At 38.4% G+C, this 18,755-nt stretch overlaps 1 protein-coding gene across 17 annotated transcripts in view; it reads right to left on the reverse strand.

Moving 5' to 3' along the window:
* Positions 1–8,730, reverse strand: part of LOC124267167 (ribosome-binding protein 1-like) — a 52,088-nt gene extending 43,358 nt beyond the window's left edge. For all 17 annotated transcript variants that reach the window (XR_006895970.1, XM_046702070.1, XM_046702069.1 and 14 more), the window contains exons 1-2: positions 8,585–8,730; positions 7,485–8,417 (exon numbers count right to left, since the gene is read on the reverse strand). Coding sequence is in view for 16 of the 17 variants with exons in the window: in XM_046702070.1 (XP_046558026.1) it covers positions 7,485–8,166 (682 nt within the window). In the remaining variant the exon portion in view is untranslated. The remainder of the gene's footprint in view (positions 1–7,484; positions 8,418–8,584) is intronic.
* Between the last annotated feature and the right edge of the window lie 10,025 nt (positions 8,731–18,755).

Below are 18,755 nucleotides of genomic sequence, written 5' to 3' on the forward strand. Positions count from 1 at the left end.
ATCGCGTCATAGGTTAGCATGACAATTACAGGTCTAAAAGACTATAGCATTGGCCAACGATGCCATGTGTGGTATGAAAATTGTTGTGGCATTCGAGTGGGAGGGTGGTTATTTCACAAATATTAATCTATTAAGGTTGCCTTGGCTGGCAGGAAATATGATGCATGACTATTTCAATCTAGGTCACAGTGACCTGTCTGACTGTGAGTCAGTGTGAAATACAACTTCGTGTCTCCCTACATGCTCACTGGTGGGTAACAGCACTACCTTTTCCTTGTGAAATGTGTGAGTGGCTTTAAATAGTGTCAATAATCCTGTGGATATTTCATTATTCATTGAAGCCTAATTATAAACTATACTGCAAATTCATATTCATTTCCAGAGGGTATCAGGGGAGGGCACCCAATAACATGTGAGTTTATAGAGGAAGGTAATTAAAATGATACCTGTATTTGAGGATGATCTCAAAAGCCAATCACCAAGGACATGGGGAAGTTAATCCCTAAATATAACAAGCATTCAGGGAGGGCCATTACTTTTAGTACCGGTACATTAATGCATTAAAAACCTGACCCACCCTTGTAAGTTGTATAATAAATGACCTGTCCCTTAAGCCACAAGGAAATGTTGCTAATTCTTAAATATCCCTGGTCTTGCGCAAGCAGATGTATCATAATATTGAATATGTTTAACCAGGAGATAATAATGTGTGATGCACTTTGAGCATACCTTCATGGCTTGGAGAAAGCACAATATAAATGCCATTATTATCGTTATTATTAGATCATTTTCATTTTAACTTAAAATAATGAAAAATCTGACATAAGCATTGTTAAACAGAGCATATTTCAGATGTATATACCACATATTACAACTACCACCAAATAGCAGTGTGCACGAAGTGTCAAGTAATGCTGTGATCGGGGAGAGATGAGATCCTGTGCACATCTGGTATTGTCATGTATCCCACCTTCAACCCAAATATTTTGAAGGCGGATGTAGTTTCAGGGACATCGGCTCACCTGAGCCGTCCTAGTGATTGTGCTCTCACACACAGCTCATTACTCTTTGAAGGGAAAGACAAGTTACACCACATTCCTCAAAATGGCAAGAATGTCTAATTAAATACAGACTGATTGGGAGTAGTCAGTCTGTTGTAGGTTTAAGTACATACATGTATATATAGCTACAGGTGAACTCTCATATTCTGTCCCTTTGTGGACTGTCACCATTCATCCAACAAACAGCTGACACAAGCACTCCTAGGTGGGAGAAACTGTAGAGAAATATTTGCTCATTTTGTGCTTACTGGGCAGACCAAGATGTCACTGCTTTCAATGTAAATTTCCCATGATGCTATTTTCATACTGATTCTAGTTATGTTCCTACTTTCTTACTTTGTTTAATTAACTACGATTTACTCAGATTTTCTTTTGCAATCAAGACTTCATTTGTTAATAATTACTTCATAAGACATGTTTGAAGTGTATTTCACCATCTGGTATACAAACCTTTATCTTTTTATCTAATATTTTATTTATTTTAAAACATCAATGTAGCTATGATTATTCTTTTAGGATGTAAATATTGAAGTCATATATCATAATATGCTGCCACACAGTTCATGCTCTTTGACATAAACAATCTTAAACACTGCTAATGGGGCAACAAAAGTCTAAAATTTTTATCAACTATTGACATTGCATGCTTAATAATTCATGTTAATTAGTTGTGACATTAACATTTGGGTTCACTTCACTAATCCAACTTTGTCTTCAGGGATCATTATATGAAGATTTAACATAACATATGGACTAATCATGCCAATAATCATGTTAATATTTCTGGTTACTAGGACAAATTTCCATTTTACTGAGCTTAGGTTTATACAATTGACTTTTTAAGCACAGTAATTCAAATTAAAAAAAAATATGTGACTGTCATGGTATCTCCCATTGACCATGTCATGCTATATACTTTGACAACCTTCCCTTGACCATGTCATGCTATATACTTTGACAACCTCCCCATGACCATGTCAAGCTACTTTGAGAGCCTCCCCTTGACCATGCCATGCTCTTTACTTTAAGCACCTCCCCTGACCATGTCATGCTATATACTTTAAGCAACTTCCCTGACCATGTCATGCTATATACTTTAAGCACCTCCCCTGACCATGCCATGCTATATACTTTAAGCAACTCTCCTGACCATGTCATGCTATATACTTTAAGCAACTCCCCTGACCATGTCATGCTATATACTTTAAGCACCTCCCCTGACCATGTCATGCTCTATACTTTAAGCACCTCCCCTGACCATGTCATGCTATATACTTTGAAGCACTCCCTGACCATGTCATGCTATATACTTTAAGCAACTCCCCTGACCATGTCATGCTTATATACTTTAAGCACCTCCCCTGACCATGCCATGCTCTATACTTTAAGCACCTCCCCTGACCATGCCATGCTCTATACTTTAAGCACCTCCCCTGACCATGTCATTCTACTCTGAACACACAGTACCCACCACATCACAGTCGCAACAAAACTGACAGTATATTTGATTAAAATTTTGAAATAGCATGTTTGCCTTCATCATTAAATGGACTAATGCCGATGTGACGTTAAATCTTAACTCACTCACTCATTAAATGGACACCTAAAGTAGATTAACAAAACACCTGATTTCTTTATGCTTTAGTCTTGAGTAGAATGTCAGACAATACATTTTCAGCAAATGCTCAAACCACCATGACCAACATGTCCTTATTGTGTCCCAATGACCTCATCCCACAATCCAATGCTCTGGTGATGTGTCTTGTATGAATTACAAAGTACGGAACATTAGTATGTGACCATGTCACCATCCAAACCATGACTTATGGGTGACCACAAACCGGTTGCTATAGTCTGTCTCCCAATCCCTGGACCACTAATATTTTCCATTGTACCCAATCCTTTCTGCTATGCCAAAGCCCAAAATAAAGCAAGTTAGATTTTTTAGATTTCAATCAAACGAACACAAGTCTTCTTTTCACTAGAAAGACTTGCACAAAGATGAGACACTGTGAGTTACTCATGTTTTACATGTTCACTTAACACTAACAGAACAATTGTTACAGGAATTATTATTATTATAGGATATTTATATAACGCACATATCCAAGCAACTAGTACATGCTCAAGGCATTGCTTTTTCCCTCGATCATTGGATGTCAATCTCAAAGGCACATCATATTAAAAATCTGAACTCCCTGGGGATCATACAACTTTTGCAGCCACTAGGCGCACCAGGTTATTGTGGCTTTCCCATCCTTATGATGTACCCATTCACAGCTGGGTGGACTAGGACACATAGCCACAGTACTTTGTCCAAGTTTACTGCATGTTGCTGTACCCACAACTAGGTGTTTGTACGTATTCAAGTGGCCACCATCTGGTCATTTACCAACGGATTCATAGGCTCTTTTAAGTGCACAGGGAATGGCCTTGTTGTATTATTGACACTGATTAAAATAGCATGTAGATGTAGTTCATGTCGGATCCAGCATGATTCAGACCTACTGGTCCACTTGCTTCAAAAGCTAACAATATCGTTGTCACACACCAGGTATTGCCCCATCCTCTTTAATCTATATTAATTTATCTCATTCTGTTAGTGTTATGGACACACTGTGCCTCTTAGAAAGTGATCATATGCACATGTGGTTTGCATGTGCCATAATGCAGTGGTATATGCTGTTATACCATGTGTGTGAGTTGAGAAAACAAAGATTGCATCAATTCATCAAAATGAAAACATCTCTACTGCATGAGACCATAATTTTATGACAGGGTGAAATTTAAATGGATCACAAGATATCACAATGTTCTGGTTTTTAAGTCTGAGTAAAGGAAGGAAAAAATTGGCTGTTTTGTTTTGAGCGAGCACACAAAAGTTGACTCAAGTATTGGTGACTGTTGTTCAGGTCATGGAATAACAGGCTAATTTGATTGAACATCCATCTTCAGTGTTGCCTAGAAACAAGACTGTGGTAACTGGGTCTGGGGTCACAATATATATCACAATAGAATGGAGATATGATACACTTGATATTTGAGATTAGGGTCACAATATGTATCACAATAGAATGGAGAATATAATACACTTGATAATTGAGATTAGGGTCTAAATACATATCATAATAGAATGGAGATATGATCAACTTTATAATTGGGATTGTTATTGCTAAGGCTACCATTTGCATTAATTATGTTAATAACAGGTATTTTGTCTTGGATTCCAAGAAATTGCTATTTACCTACATTAAAAACATTTTATTTCGTCATTGTACTCAAGGCTGTACTGTAAAACTATCATAAAACCTCTTCTGCTTGATTGGGACCACCTCCTCTAATGGATAGAGCATCTACCCGGAGAGCTGCAGGTCTATCTCATACCTAAAGACAGTCAGAATATGGTGTCCTAGACTAACAACTAGTCTCTGAAATGAACATATTTTACTGAAAAATGTTCATAGTAAAAAAAATAAATATAATGAAAAGGAGCCCTGAAGCTGAGGAAATCTAGACTTGCCACATTTTCTAGACTTGTGAGGGCTTTCTTGGATATATTTGCTTCAGGGTCTGTACGACAGACTAATGGTGTCCCTTGTCTGGCACTCTACCCATGTCAGAGCAGGGTATGTAAGTTAGTAAGTGAGTGAGTATGGTTTTATGCCGCTTTTAGCAATATTCCAGCAATATCACAGCGGGGGACACCTGAAATGGGTTTCACACATTGTAACCATGTGGGGAATCAAACCTGGGTCTTCAGCATGCCAAGCGAACACTCTAACCACTAGGCTACCCCACCACCCCATATGTAAGTTAAACTACACCATGGTATCTCAGAGGGCAACCACTATAAACATGATAAAGCTGCCCCCACCTTCACACACAATTGCTAACATCCAATTCTACACACACTAACATACAATAACACACATGGACACTAACAGACACACACTAAAATGTCGCCATGTCTGTGCAAGTGTCTTTAATGTGATGTTAAGATCATTTCACCTTATCACCTGTGATCAGGGAATAACAATTTACATCTAAGAAAAACACAACAAAATATAATAACCAAACACAATGATTTCAAACTGCACACCACAAATCACTTCCCTTGTAAGATGGTTGCATGGTGAGCACTTAGGGTCACAGCTGATTGAATGATGCCGTGTTAAGTATACATGAAGCAATGACAATGTAACTAGAGCTGATTTCTGTGTGAATGAGGAACTGTCAAAAAGTGTCTAGACCATAAATAACGCCTTTCAGTCAATATAACTTAACTCTCATGACTATACAGAAACAAAAAGGTATTATTTGTTCAAGAAATGTCATCCACACAAAAAATATATTAAAAGGTTAATTTGATCTCAGACATGACAGATTTGTTAGGTTTGGGTGAAATACTTTTTCCAATTGCATGGCCAACAACAGAAATTGACTAATGGGACATGATGACTGCACTTACATCTGTCAAGAACAACAACTGACACTACTCCATGAAAGAGCTGACACTTCACTAGAACTGTATAAGCTGGCCAACATGTTACCAGACAAAACGCTGAATCAACACGTACTCTATTGGATTTTATCAATGTGGGAATTCTATGAGGCAAAACGTGGCACATGCTGGTGTCAACAGGTGCTTCATACACCTACAACTTCTGTTTTTTAAAGTGATCATGATAAGGTAGTCTATTGTAATAAATGCGACTATCTTTTCAGGAGGAATCATATTTGTTAAACTAGAGAGCCCTTGTACAAAGCAACCTTTGTGCTATAAGCGTTGTACGTCTATGTTAAGGTATGGGAGTTACCTTCACTTTAGAGCTAAAATTGCTTTGTACAATGACACTCTGAACTAAATTATCTTAAGGCTCTTGACTGTTCTAAGTAACTCTGCAATGTCAGGTGCAAAGATATACCAGTATCTATTTATTTCACAAATTATAGACTGTTTTCAATACAAATAGTATATACTCAAATATATTAAAGAACACCCAATATTTCCACATGACAAGATGATCAGTTATGGCTGTCATATTGAATGACCTTATTATATAATATAAGTTCATGATGGTACTATTCGCAAATATTTAAATGTATCAAATACTATAATAATATCACCAATATTACAAAATAACACATTTCATATTTGTCATTTTAAAACTGTTGACAAAACATTACCATGATTACAGACAATGACTTCTTCTCATTTAACGCTGAGGTTATTATCGATCAGGAGTGGTCCCAATAACTAGGACTCTGTTTAATTCATATGCAGTAATATCTGTTAGCCTCCTAGTTCTGTCAAAAATTACAAGTGACTTGTTACTCTGGTCAGAGACCATATACCGATCGGTATATGGTCTCTGCTCTGGTATATTACAGGGTTGCCACAGGTGACAAAAGTTCAAATTCCCTGACTTTCCCCTGACCTGTGGCAACCCTGTTAATTAACTTAGCAGTAAAAACCACTGCTAAATAAAACTGCACAAAGCATGGAACTGATTTTGTCAAAATCCTAATGATGGGTTAAACTATATTTTAGAAGTTGGTAGATAACAGTAAAGCCAAGATATATTATGGATGGCAATTTCTTTATTCTATTGTGATACTTTTTTGCCATGTCTCAATGTAGACAGCCTTCGAACTGTTTGATTGGCATCAAAATAAAATATACAAGTCGTCACCCCTAAATTATCCAGTGTTTGCCCTTAATGACATTATTTCTGATGATTTGCATTTTTTATATCAAGTATATTGGGGCTTGTATGGCTTCTGATGACTAACTTGGATAATGTTCTCTTGTTGTCATGGGAATGTACTTAAAGTAATGATGGCAGTAATCTCTGCACATTACTATCAGATGTATGTTGTTCTAATATTGAAGTGTTCTTGATCTCATTAGATAATCAGAGAGGTCAGAGTAAATTTGGGCAAGTAACCATTGTCAGCGAACATGGTCAGTCTAATACTTGCTGATGCTGCTAAAAATGACAGTGGTCAACCTAATGTGGTCTGTCTAATACTTGCTGATGCTGCTAAAAGTGATGGTGTTCAACCTAATGTGGTCTGTCTAATACTTAAAGTGACAGACCAAAAATTGAACATTGAGGAATCTTGATTAGAATTTCAGAGGACCTATTCTACCCTACTCTGTGACATTAAACACCTATCTGACTACTAAATAAAATCAAGACTTTGCTGACCCAGAAAACAAAGCAGTAGTAATATATGAAAATAGGACAGACAAGGTCCTGTTCAACGCTATCAAAGGATTCTATATGTTGAAAGTCAGACTGCATATATTGATTGCATAATTAAATATACTTTACTATCATACTCGCTGATGACATGGTAGCATGTCAGATGAGGCACATTTCAGAGGAATTTATAAAAACTTGACATTCAATATATTACCTGCTGCATGGACACCGCCTTTGGATCTAGATGACTTGACCTCAGATTCAGCCATAACAGCCCTGGTGTGCTGTATCTCAACCATGGTCTCAGTACGTTTCTCCACATGAACAATGCGTTCCTTCTCCAAACGCTCAGCCTTCTCTTGCTTCTTGCTTGCTTTGGTCTGCTGCTCAGAGTGCTGTTTATCTTTTCCTCGTTGCTGCTCATGGTGAAGCTCAACCTCATCCTTAGGTGCCTGTTCCTTGTGATAAAGTTCTTTCATCTGCTTGCCCTCAGCCACAATTGGCTTTTCGTCTTTGTTGACCAGAATGGACTTCGACTTTTTGTTTTTAGACTTTTTGGTATTCAGTGCTACAGTTTCAACTGGTTCAATAATTTCAGGATCAATTTCAAGATTAACCATTTTGTGATCTCTTTGTACTTCAGTTTCTTGCACTGGGGCTGGCTTGTCGGGCTTTTCTTTTGTTTTTTCTTTGCCTTTACGATATTTTTTCTTGTGTTCCTTCTCTGCTTTTTTCTCACTCTTCTGCTTTTCTCTCTCTTCCTCCTGTCGCCTACGCTGTTCCTCAAGGACCTCCTCAAAAGTTTTCTCTTTCATAGTAAAGGCAGATATCAAATAAATTAGAATTGCAGAAATAACAAATGCTGCAGCACCAATGAGGATAGTTTGGGGATCCATGATGCTGATCTACGACTTGTGTTCAAAAATAACAATAATTAAGATTTTAAAATGAGGTTTCTGATGACTGGACTCAAATCTTCTTGGAAGCAAGTGTGAATAATGGCCACGCCCCTTACTTCAGGACTGGACACACTGTGGGACACTTGCTCAACGACAATCAAACCGATATGGCTAATATATGTCACATAAGCTTCAAGATCTTAGTCCAGGGACAATTCTGTGTCAAGTCTCCATCAGAAACCGGGTTCCTGTTAACAGAAATAAAAGACACGAGTTAAGATGCAAGTCCACGTAAGCACACGATTTTTAGAAGAAACCGGCCGGTGAAAGATCTGACATCGGCTGTATAATTTCTTACACTTATTTAATTCTGTTCGTGGTACCGTTTAAAATGTTCCCGAAATATGTGACCTACCACGCGTGTCAATTATTTTTCCTCTTCATTTACACGAATGTCAACGTGGAAAATACGGTAGCCCATCCGTCTGCTGACCTTACACTAGTTGGCAAACAACATGAACAATAGCAAGTCGGAATACAGCCCAACCTCGAATGTAACACGGGCTGCGATTGGTTGAAATTTATCATGGCGAGTTGATCTTTTGTTTCTCCTCCCTGCCACGTCAGTTCATAATTTTATAGAAAATTTCATCTGCGGGAGAAAGAGCACCCATACGACATCAGAGTACTTTTACACAAGTCAATGTTTAATTTGATATTCAATCATAAAATACACCAATGTCGTTTATTTCTCTGCAGTCCATTTCATGCTTTCACTGCTCCCAATGGCCGGGTGCCCGCTCACCACGGGGGACAGCCATTCACAGAAGCCGGAGAGTGTACTGCCTTGGCAGATACGATTCTCCTGACGGCAAATATCTAGTCGCACTGAAAATGCTACGTTTGAGACTAATGTGTTCAAGTGTTTGTACCACAATTAATTGATAACAACATATGTAGTAATTTCAGAATGAACATGTCGGTAAAATGCCACAGGGAAAAATATATTTAATTTCGTTCCGGTTGTTATTTACGATGTAGTGGATATGCAACAAGCCTCCTCAAAAGCTGGTGTAATTTGTTCATGAAGAACATTACATAAGACACACCGAAGCGCTAGGAAATCAATGTTGATGTTTGTATCTGCTTCAACGCCATAGTTAATTTACAACTTAAGCACGGCGCGTCGTCCAACGTAGTATCTCATGTAACAATTTAGACCTCTCCGTGAAATGGAAACCGTGCATAGTTATCGTTTTCTGGACAGAGCATACGACAGAAACCCATTTACAGGAACTGTCATAAACAAAATATATTTATAACTTATTTATTTCACATGAAGGAATAAGATGAGCTTAATATAACACTGTAATATAGGCAGGTGGGGTTAGTTTAATGGTAGTTAGTTATGAAAGGTCAGGGTCCTAGCAGGACACGCTAGGTTGATCGGCTTGTTGCTGGTCCACGCGAGGTAATCAAACCAATGAAGTATGCATTATCCCTAACACAGATAGGTGACTGACTGACTGAGTTTAGTTTTACGCCGCTTTTAGCAATATTCCAGCAATATCACGGCGGGGACACCAGAAATCAATTGTGCCCATGTTGGGAATTAAAGGTCTTCGGCGTGACGAGCCAATGCTTTAACCACTAGGCTACCCCACCGCCCCCACAGATAGTTGTGAAATAGACAGACAGACGGATTATTTTATTACAGTCTCACTTGTTTTACATCTTGTTTCAGCCGTTAATAATGTACACATGAAAGCATGTAGTAACAATTAACCAATCGCGCAGCGATTAATGAGAGACTTACAATAAAAGTACAATATAAAATACAGTAAGTAAAGCAATATTCCAGTAAAATGTCACACACTGTACCCATGTGGAAATACAGTAAGAAAGAGTAAAATGTATATAGTTGCGGTATGAACAATATGTACATTTAAATATAGAAGGTACGTATGTATTTACATATAAAGAATGCTTTTTCGTTGTGTTAAAATGTCATGGCAGGTTTTGGCAGTGTAAAAACTAAGATGCGGACATGATAAAATACGACTAAACATCTGGTCCCTATTTAAAATATCAAAATCAAGCCACTTAGCCCTGCTAGCAGTGATGAGATTTTTACGCTCTTCGTTATAAAGTGGACAGTTTAAAAGAACGTGATCTTCATCCTCGACACAGTCTGCACAGTTAAAACAGACTCTTCTCTCCACTGGGGTGTTTTCATATCTACCTGTCGCGATTCTAAGGGGCGCAACTCCGCATCTGAATTTTGCTAGTGAACTTCTCTGTGCTCTTGATATCGGGATTCGAACATAAGGTTCGAATAAGAAATTGGGATAATCATGCGCTGGCTAGTTCATCAGCCTATGGACTGATATACTAGTATTCAAAGGACACTGATGTTTAACGATGCAGCCAGCTATATGGCGGCGGTCTATAAATAATCTAATCTGGACCAGACAATCTAGTGATTCACATCTAACGACCCTGAAAAACACGGAGATGTAGGTCTGTTATACCATTAAGTACTTTTTTAGGCTAACAACATGCAACATATGTGATATGGTGCTTAATATTCACGATCTCATCAGATCTGATCTTAATTATATGTGAATAAAACCAATACAGCCAGGCTGCATAGAGTATGGCCATGGCCATATTTGTTTACAAATTAAGTTACATTAAAACCTACGTATGTATATTGACGATAGACTAACACATAGTGTATGAAATATTTTATTACACAGTAACTTTCTCTTCTCTAAAACATTTTCTTGGTGTTGATTTGAATATATCAGAATAGGACGGGCTGAGCCATATATGTCATATAAATAGTTTTCACAAAGTACATGTACCACGTTGATTGTGCAGGGCTAACCACATGCCTCAAGGTAGATTATCTGGTCGTGTCTATTTTGTAATAATGTTACTGATGTAAATTGTCGAGTGATAGAAATCCGTGCACACACACATTTTGAGTATATGAAATACCGAACTAGCCGAAATTAAGATATTATCCGATACCTTCGCGGTAACTGAGTGAGTGAGTATGGATTTACGTTGCTTTCAGCTACATTCCAGCAACATCACGGCGGGGAACACCAGAAATGGGCTCCACACATTGTACCCTCGTGGGGAATCGAACCCGGGCCTTCGGCGTGACAAGCGAACGCTTTAACCACTAGGCTACCCCACCACCCCTTATTCCTTCGGGGATCACATGCTAATAACATGATACATAGTGCAAAGATTATAATCATTTCATCTGTTTGCATGTGATAATCAGAATCACAATCCTTTGCATATGTTCATGACGGGTGCTGCCTGTGGGACAGGATACGCTCACCTTTTCGCGAACACCTGGTATCATGATTGTATCATCACTATGTTGATAGTGATTCATAAACACATGCTCATGATATAGTCGGAACTGTATAGGCGGCTCCGCTTTTAGCAGGGATTTCTTAAGGATGAGGATAGGGTTTGTCGTTTTTATTGCAAACTAAACTCAGTGTGAGTGTTGGCGTGAAAGGTATTTTACTAGAGCTTCATTCAATGGCAGTACGTCATCATATTACATAGAAATTTCACTCCGATCTACAAAATCGGAAAAGAAGTTTGCTGATGAGATTAGGACCGTTCATATAAATTATGGATGATGATTTTAAGAGGGGGCATCCATTTTGTTCTGGGGAGATAAGGGGTCATCAATTTTGTACACATGTACTGGGAGGTCAGTAATTTTGTACATAAAAATATTAAAGTTTTATGCTTAAGAAATATGGGAGGGGGTCATCGATTTTGTATATGACACGTAGGGGTGTGTGATCACTCATACACAACAACATCATCATATCACACACACACACACACACACACACACACACACACACACACACACACACACACACACACACCATAAATTATGAACGGTCCCTAGCGAAGCCACATGTCATGCATCCCATTGTAACAAAGTGTTCGAAAAGACAGTGTTCGGCGTTAAATTACAGGTCACATATACATGGCGTCAAATAGTCTGTCTCACAGTCCCTGAACCACATTATTTTCCCTACTGCCAAGCCCTATCTGCAGTGCTAAAGCCCTAAATAAAGCAAGTCTAGATTTCCTCAGTTTCTGAATCTCTGGTCTCACTGAGGTTCCTTTTCAATTTAAATGGGTTTGTTTGTTACTATCAAAAAATGCTTATATATCTCACGTGTTTTGTAAATGGTGACTGAAATGCTTATTTACCCAGAGACCATATAATCTATTATATGGTCTCTGATTTACCCCACGTCTTTTGTAAATGGTGACTGACATGCTTATATATCTCAAGTGTTTTGTAAATGGTGACTGAAATGCTTATACATCCCACGTATTTTGTAAATGGTGACTGACATGCTTATTTACCCCACGTATTTTGTAAATGGTGACTGAAATGCTTATATATCCCACGTATTTTGTAAATGGTGACTGAAATGCTTATATATCCCACGTATTTTGTAAATGGTGACTGAAATGCTTATATATCCCACGTATTTTGTAAATGGTGACTGAAATGCTTATATATCCCACGTATTTTGTAAATGGTGACTGAAATGCTTTTATATCCCACGTACTTTTGTAAATGGTGACTGAAATGCTTATATATCCCACGTATTTTGTAAATGGTGACTGACATGCTTATATATCCACATTTTGTAAATGGTATGCTTATATATCCCACGTCATTTTGTAAATGGTGACTAACATGCTTATATATCCCACGTCTTTTGTAAATGGTGACTGAAATGCTTATATATCCCACGTATTTTGTAAATGGTAACTGAAATGCTTATATATCCCACGTATTTTGTAAATGGTGACTGAAATGCTTTTTTATCCCACGTATTTTGTAAATGGTGACTGAAATGCGTATATATCACATGTGCGTTGTGCATGGTGGCGGATGAAATATGCATGCCATTTGAGATGTTTTCCTTAAATTGAAGTAGATACTACTCCTGGGCGGAGGATATCATTTCCGCGTGTGACCAGGAATTATAATGTATATATTATTTGATATCGCTGATCAAATATGGTTTAAACTTTTATTATGTCCTTGGAGTTAGAGTCTAACATGTTCAGTGTTGGTATGGTCTTCACATATATATATATATATATATATATATATATATATATATAGAGAGAGAGAGAGAGAGAGAGAGAGAGAGAGAGAGAGAGAGAGAGAGAGAGAGAGAGACGGCGGGATTGCCTAGTGGTTCAAGCGTTCGCTCGTCTCGCCGAAAAACCGGGTTCGATTCCCCACATGGGTACAATGTGTGAAGCCCATTTCAGGTGTCCCCTTCCGTGATATTGCAGAAATGTTGCTAAAAGCGGCGTAAAACTAAAACTCACCCACTCACTTCATATATACTGTATACAATCATATTTCGCTCTGTTAACAAGAATAGTTAAGCCATGACACATCATAGGGGTATAGACAAGTATAGTCTTGTCATGATGTACTGTGTAGGCGTTGAATGGTATAGTCGGGCTGCACACTACTGGTATAGAAAAGAGGGGATTAACAGTGATATATATATAGCCTTGCTCCAAGGCCGTACTGAATGCTAACCCCTTGGATGTATAGTACTTAATTCCATCCTTTCAAGAGGGAAGTCTGGATAAGCGGAAAGTCTAAGGACGTCTGTCTGGTATTTATATTTTTGTAGGAAGTTTCATTTAAACTATTAATTATTACCTTAGAGACTTATGCAAGTCTATGCTATTTACTGCCGGGCCAAAATTGTGTGCAACAGAGAAGTAAACAAGAAACAGGGGCGGATACAGCTTTTGAGAAGGTGTGTGTGCGTGCATGTGTGTGTGTGCAAATATAGTTTTGATAGCGTTTGTAATTACTTGTACATGGCAAGACATTCTTGTCGATACAGGTTACGTGCAGCCATGATAACCTGCTGGAAGATGTCACAGCTATAGGAGACACCAGCTGGTGACAAGGCAGACATGTCGCACTATGTCAGCCTACAGCGCATACACGAACCCCCTTTCTCTGGGTCAACATGCAACTGGCAAGTGGGTCAACGACAACAAACCAGCTGTGTGGATATTGTCTGTCCAATGCTAAAACGAGGGACATATATATATATATATATGGCTGAGTGTCGAAGATGTGTCGAGAAGTCTTAGGCTATACTTACTACTCTGACTTCTCACAAAAATATGTGTCTGTACAAAAAAACAACGAAGAGCCTCGGAAGATACATTGCTTGATAGTATTGTTTTGTACAGCTGTACTTATTTCTATATTCAAATTGATGAAATATGCAACAACAAAAAATATTCGGTAAATATATAGTTATATTGTATCCAGAGTATACACGGTCGAGTAATATTTATCTATGTATATGCGAGTGCGTGCGTGCGTGCGTGAGTACTTGTGTGTGATTTAGAGTCAAAACACAATCGTGAATACTACCTCCGACATGTTTCATTGTATTGTCCGGGATTATTACTACATACATATAAACGTTGGGATCCAAAATCAGCGATTGTTAGATTGTACGTCATGATGTATGAACGCATGCATCCCTTATCTTGATTGCAAACTGAAGTGACCCTCCCTCCCCCAACCCCACTACACACGCACACACGCATGCACGCACACACTGAACTCTTTAATACAACGTGAGTGCCCTAGTGGTTAAAGCGTTTGCCCGTCACGCCGAAGATCCGGGTTCGATTCCCCACATGGGTACAATGTGTGAAGCCCATTGCTGGAATATTGCGAAACCAAACTCACTCAATCACTAATACAATGTCAGTTGTCAAGCATGAGTGAGTGGGTAAGTTGATAAAATATTGTCGCATCAGCATTATTTCAGCCATATCGCGAATTGAAGTGGAACACCTTTTATGGATAGACAACTTCTTTGTTGCAGTAGTAGTCGCACTTTTTATGGATAGACAACTTCTCTGTTGCAGTAGTAGTCGCACTTTTTATGGATAGACAACTTCTTTGTTGCAGTAGTAGTCGCACTTTTATGGATAGACGAATTGTTGCAGTAGTAGTCGGATTTTATATGACAACTTTCTGTTGCAGTAGTAGTCGCACTTTTTGGATAGACAACTTCTTTGTCATGGTAGGGTGCACTTTTTATGGATAATAACTTCATTGTTGACGTAGTAGTCGAGTCCAGTGTTTTTTGTTGCGGTAGTAGTCGCAAATTTGTATATCACACTGTACCGGTGTCCAGTTGACTTTCAATGTTAATTGTGTTCCATGTAAAAATCATACCAGAAAACTAAATGGTACTAGTGGAAAAGTGATAGGGCAAGTGATTTTTGTCAAGTATGGATATTATATGTATTTCCCCGAAATTTGTGACACACTGTCATGGATAACAATATCTGCTATACAGTGTATATAAGGTAGTGGGAAAGGTAAACGAGTGTCACTAATGAAGTGTGGTATAGTGATTGAAGTCATGGTTACAGGTATCATAGATTAACCATATGTTTAAACATAGGAGAGTTAATACAACTCAATACATACCAGATACCCAAGATGATTCATCGCCCACAACACATGCCCATGCTGTTTGTCGGAATGCCTGCAGCGTGACGTGACATGGTCCAGTTGACTCACATGACAGTCGTCAATGTAATATGGACAATGGTGATGACGTAATACATATGCCATTGTTGACGTGATGTTGACAGCATCGGTATCTTCTTCTTCTTAGTTTTTCCTAGGTTCGCCACGAATATCAACACAAATCCAATTTCATTAGTTACATCTCCCCTGCACCAACTGAGCGTTACTCTGAAACAAGGCTGACACGCAGTACCATGATGGACATAATGGAAAAAGTATATGTTTAAACACTCACTTACCTACGTGCGATCAAGGCATTTGCTCCAAACAAACTATGTTGGATATACGACAGGAATCCGGTTCATCAAGGCTTACACTTGCCAGACATTTTTTAATTATTTTTTAAAATAAAATTCTTAACAACAAATGATGACCATTTCTTTAAGTAGCATTTAATGATGACCATGTTGTGATGTACAGTGAATGACAATGCTTTTCCAGCGTGTGTGCGTGCTTACGAGTGTGTGTGAAAGTGTGAGTGTATTCAACGGTAGATTAACATTTAGTATCAGAAATAAACTTGTTTCATTAAAACTATATACTTACATAATATGAAATAAAATGCATATGGAGCCCAGAATAAAGCTTATTTTCAAACCCGAAGCAATCCAGACTTACCACATAAGTTTAGACTTGCGTTTGATTCATTCCTTATTCTTTCCCAAAGGGGAGACATACTAATAGTAAAAGGATAAAACAACGAAATATCGCTTGGAATATAATAAGAAACACCTTTCACACTGCTGTCAATAAACACATGGTCACTCAGAGCAAGTTATCGTCCTGCTGTGTACAATTTCAACAGAATACCCAGTCACAGGACAAGTAGATGTACCCGTATATAGAGATAAGGTAATTTGTGACAGAGTATCGACATTGGGGTAGCATTGCATGAATGGCAACGTTAAACCCTTTCTTTACCCTGTCGTCTATAGAGACACACGTTGCTCCATTCATACGTCATTTGACTTGACCAGACTTGCTGACTGGGAATATTTTAATGGAGCTTCTACAACAGTTGATTCGCGGGAAACTGAAGGCAAGCGAATACACTAGCGGTCTCCAACAAATCGTTAAGACATTCGCTAGACTGTTGTTGAAGGATGAACACAACACATAAAACATAATTCATGGGATACACAATGCCATTTTAGAAAGTGGTCAAATGTAACATATGTTATATTTGGGATTACACTTTCTCAGTAAAGTACAGATTCTAGTACTTTTTTGGTACTAGAATCTGTACTTTACTAAGAAAGTGTAATCCCAAATATAACATATGTTACATTTGACCACTTTTTAAAATGGCATTGTGTATTTCATAGCTTTCGGCCGTGGGAGCCGTGCCAATCAACACTTATCAGAGGGGTACACAAAGTCCGCAGTCTAGACTACCAGTTGTCCGACTGAGCAGTCTAGGCATCTGACTTTGTATGCTGGCGATTAGGTGCTTGACTCTGAGGGTGTGGGTTCGAATCCCGTATGGGACTCAACCCAAAAAAGTACTAGAATCTGTACTTTACTAAGAAAGTGTAATCCCCAAATATAACATATGTTATACATTTTTGTAATTCATGGGGTTAATTATAGCAGTTAAGAAGCTTAAAAGGATATACCCTCATATAGCATCCTGTTGTTATCAGATGCTCACGCACACAACACACAAACTCCTTGATTTAATTGGAGTTTCGTCTTAATAATAAGAGTGATTAATGTTTTGATGATCAAATGTATAAAATGTCAAAGCAACATACTTGGTCCCCGAGTTCGAATCGTGTACGTTTGGATATGGCTGGGTGAAAGTGTTTCAAACAGCGTGAGAACATTTATAAGGTTGAAGCACTCATATTACACATATAAAGCTAACTACACATGTAATACTGTACGTTTGGATAAAAAATTAAGAATACTTGCAGCTGTTGTATAAGCAGTTTATACCATTCTACCAAACAGAACATGTAATCTACACGGAACCATATCATGAAAGCAACACGCAAGTGTGAATTGGAGCGCAAATATAGTGCTGTAGTATTAGTGGACATCCGCTGGGATAATATGGTTTGACACAGCCCTTCTAAAATGGTAGACTAACTCCTGGTCACTGAAAATATGCAAGTTTGAGGAAAACAAAAAATTCCATTAAACTTAAAAGGAGCTCAAGTAACCACGGTATATATAATATATAGCATTTACTATGTCAACACTTTCCGGCAGTATCAACATCATCGTTTATAATGTGAACATCAACAAGTACGTATACTTTCATTAAACATCGGTGTCAGTACAAAAGATATCAGGGTTAGATTTAGTCATTCAGCAACTGGTTCGGGTAATGCTCTCTGACTTGGCTGATGCACGCCATTGTATCCAAGTGGCGTAGATTGGTGCTCATGATGTCAATCACTGGAATGTCTGTTCCATGTGTATTATCAAGACCGCCCACGTGTAGCCAGAATAACGCTGAGTGTGGGATTAGACAACAAACAAAACAGAAATACACAAACATGCTAATTACTTTACTATCAATCACACAGCTATACACATACTATGGGGTTGATGATGAAGCGTATTCTATATACACTTGGAGGGCATGCAGTCTTTGAAGCACTCATATACTCAGCTGGTGGGTCTCGTGCCCAGTTTTGGGAGTTGTACAACACGTGTTTGCAATCATCACACTTACACTTCAGTAAGGATTAGCCGAAACACAGCAGGCATGTACGCTGGTGTGAACACTGCACTTTCCACAACACCCAGAACGTGTTTAAGTGGTGGACAGGTGTAACTGACTACAGCAGTCATGCAACAGGTGTAACCATGTAGAGGGACTCCAATATGAGGGACCTCAGCGCACTTTGAGACTCTGTTCTGACTTGCCGCATACATCAACATAAAATAGTAAGCGGACTTGGCGAGT

The sequence above is a fragment of the Haliotis rubra genome, unplaced genomic scaffold (assembly GCF_003918875.1).
Source record: "Haliotis rubra isolate DU_JTF1 unplaced genomic scaffold, ASM391887v1 Scf13, whole genome shotgun sequence".
NCBI lineage: Eukaryota > Metazoa > Mollusca > Gastropoda > Lepetellida > Haliotidae > Haliotis > Haliotis rubra.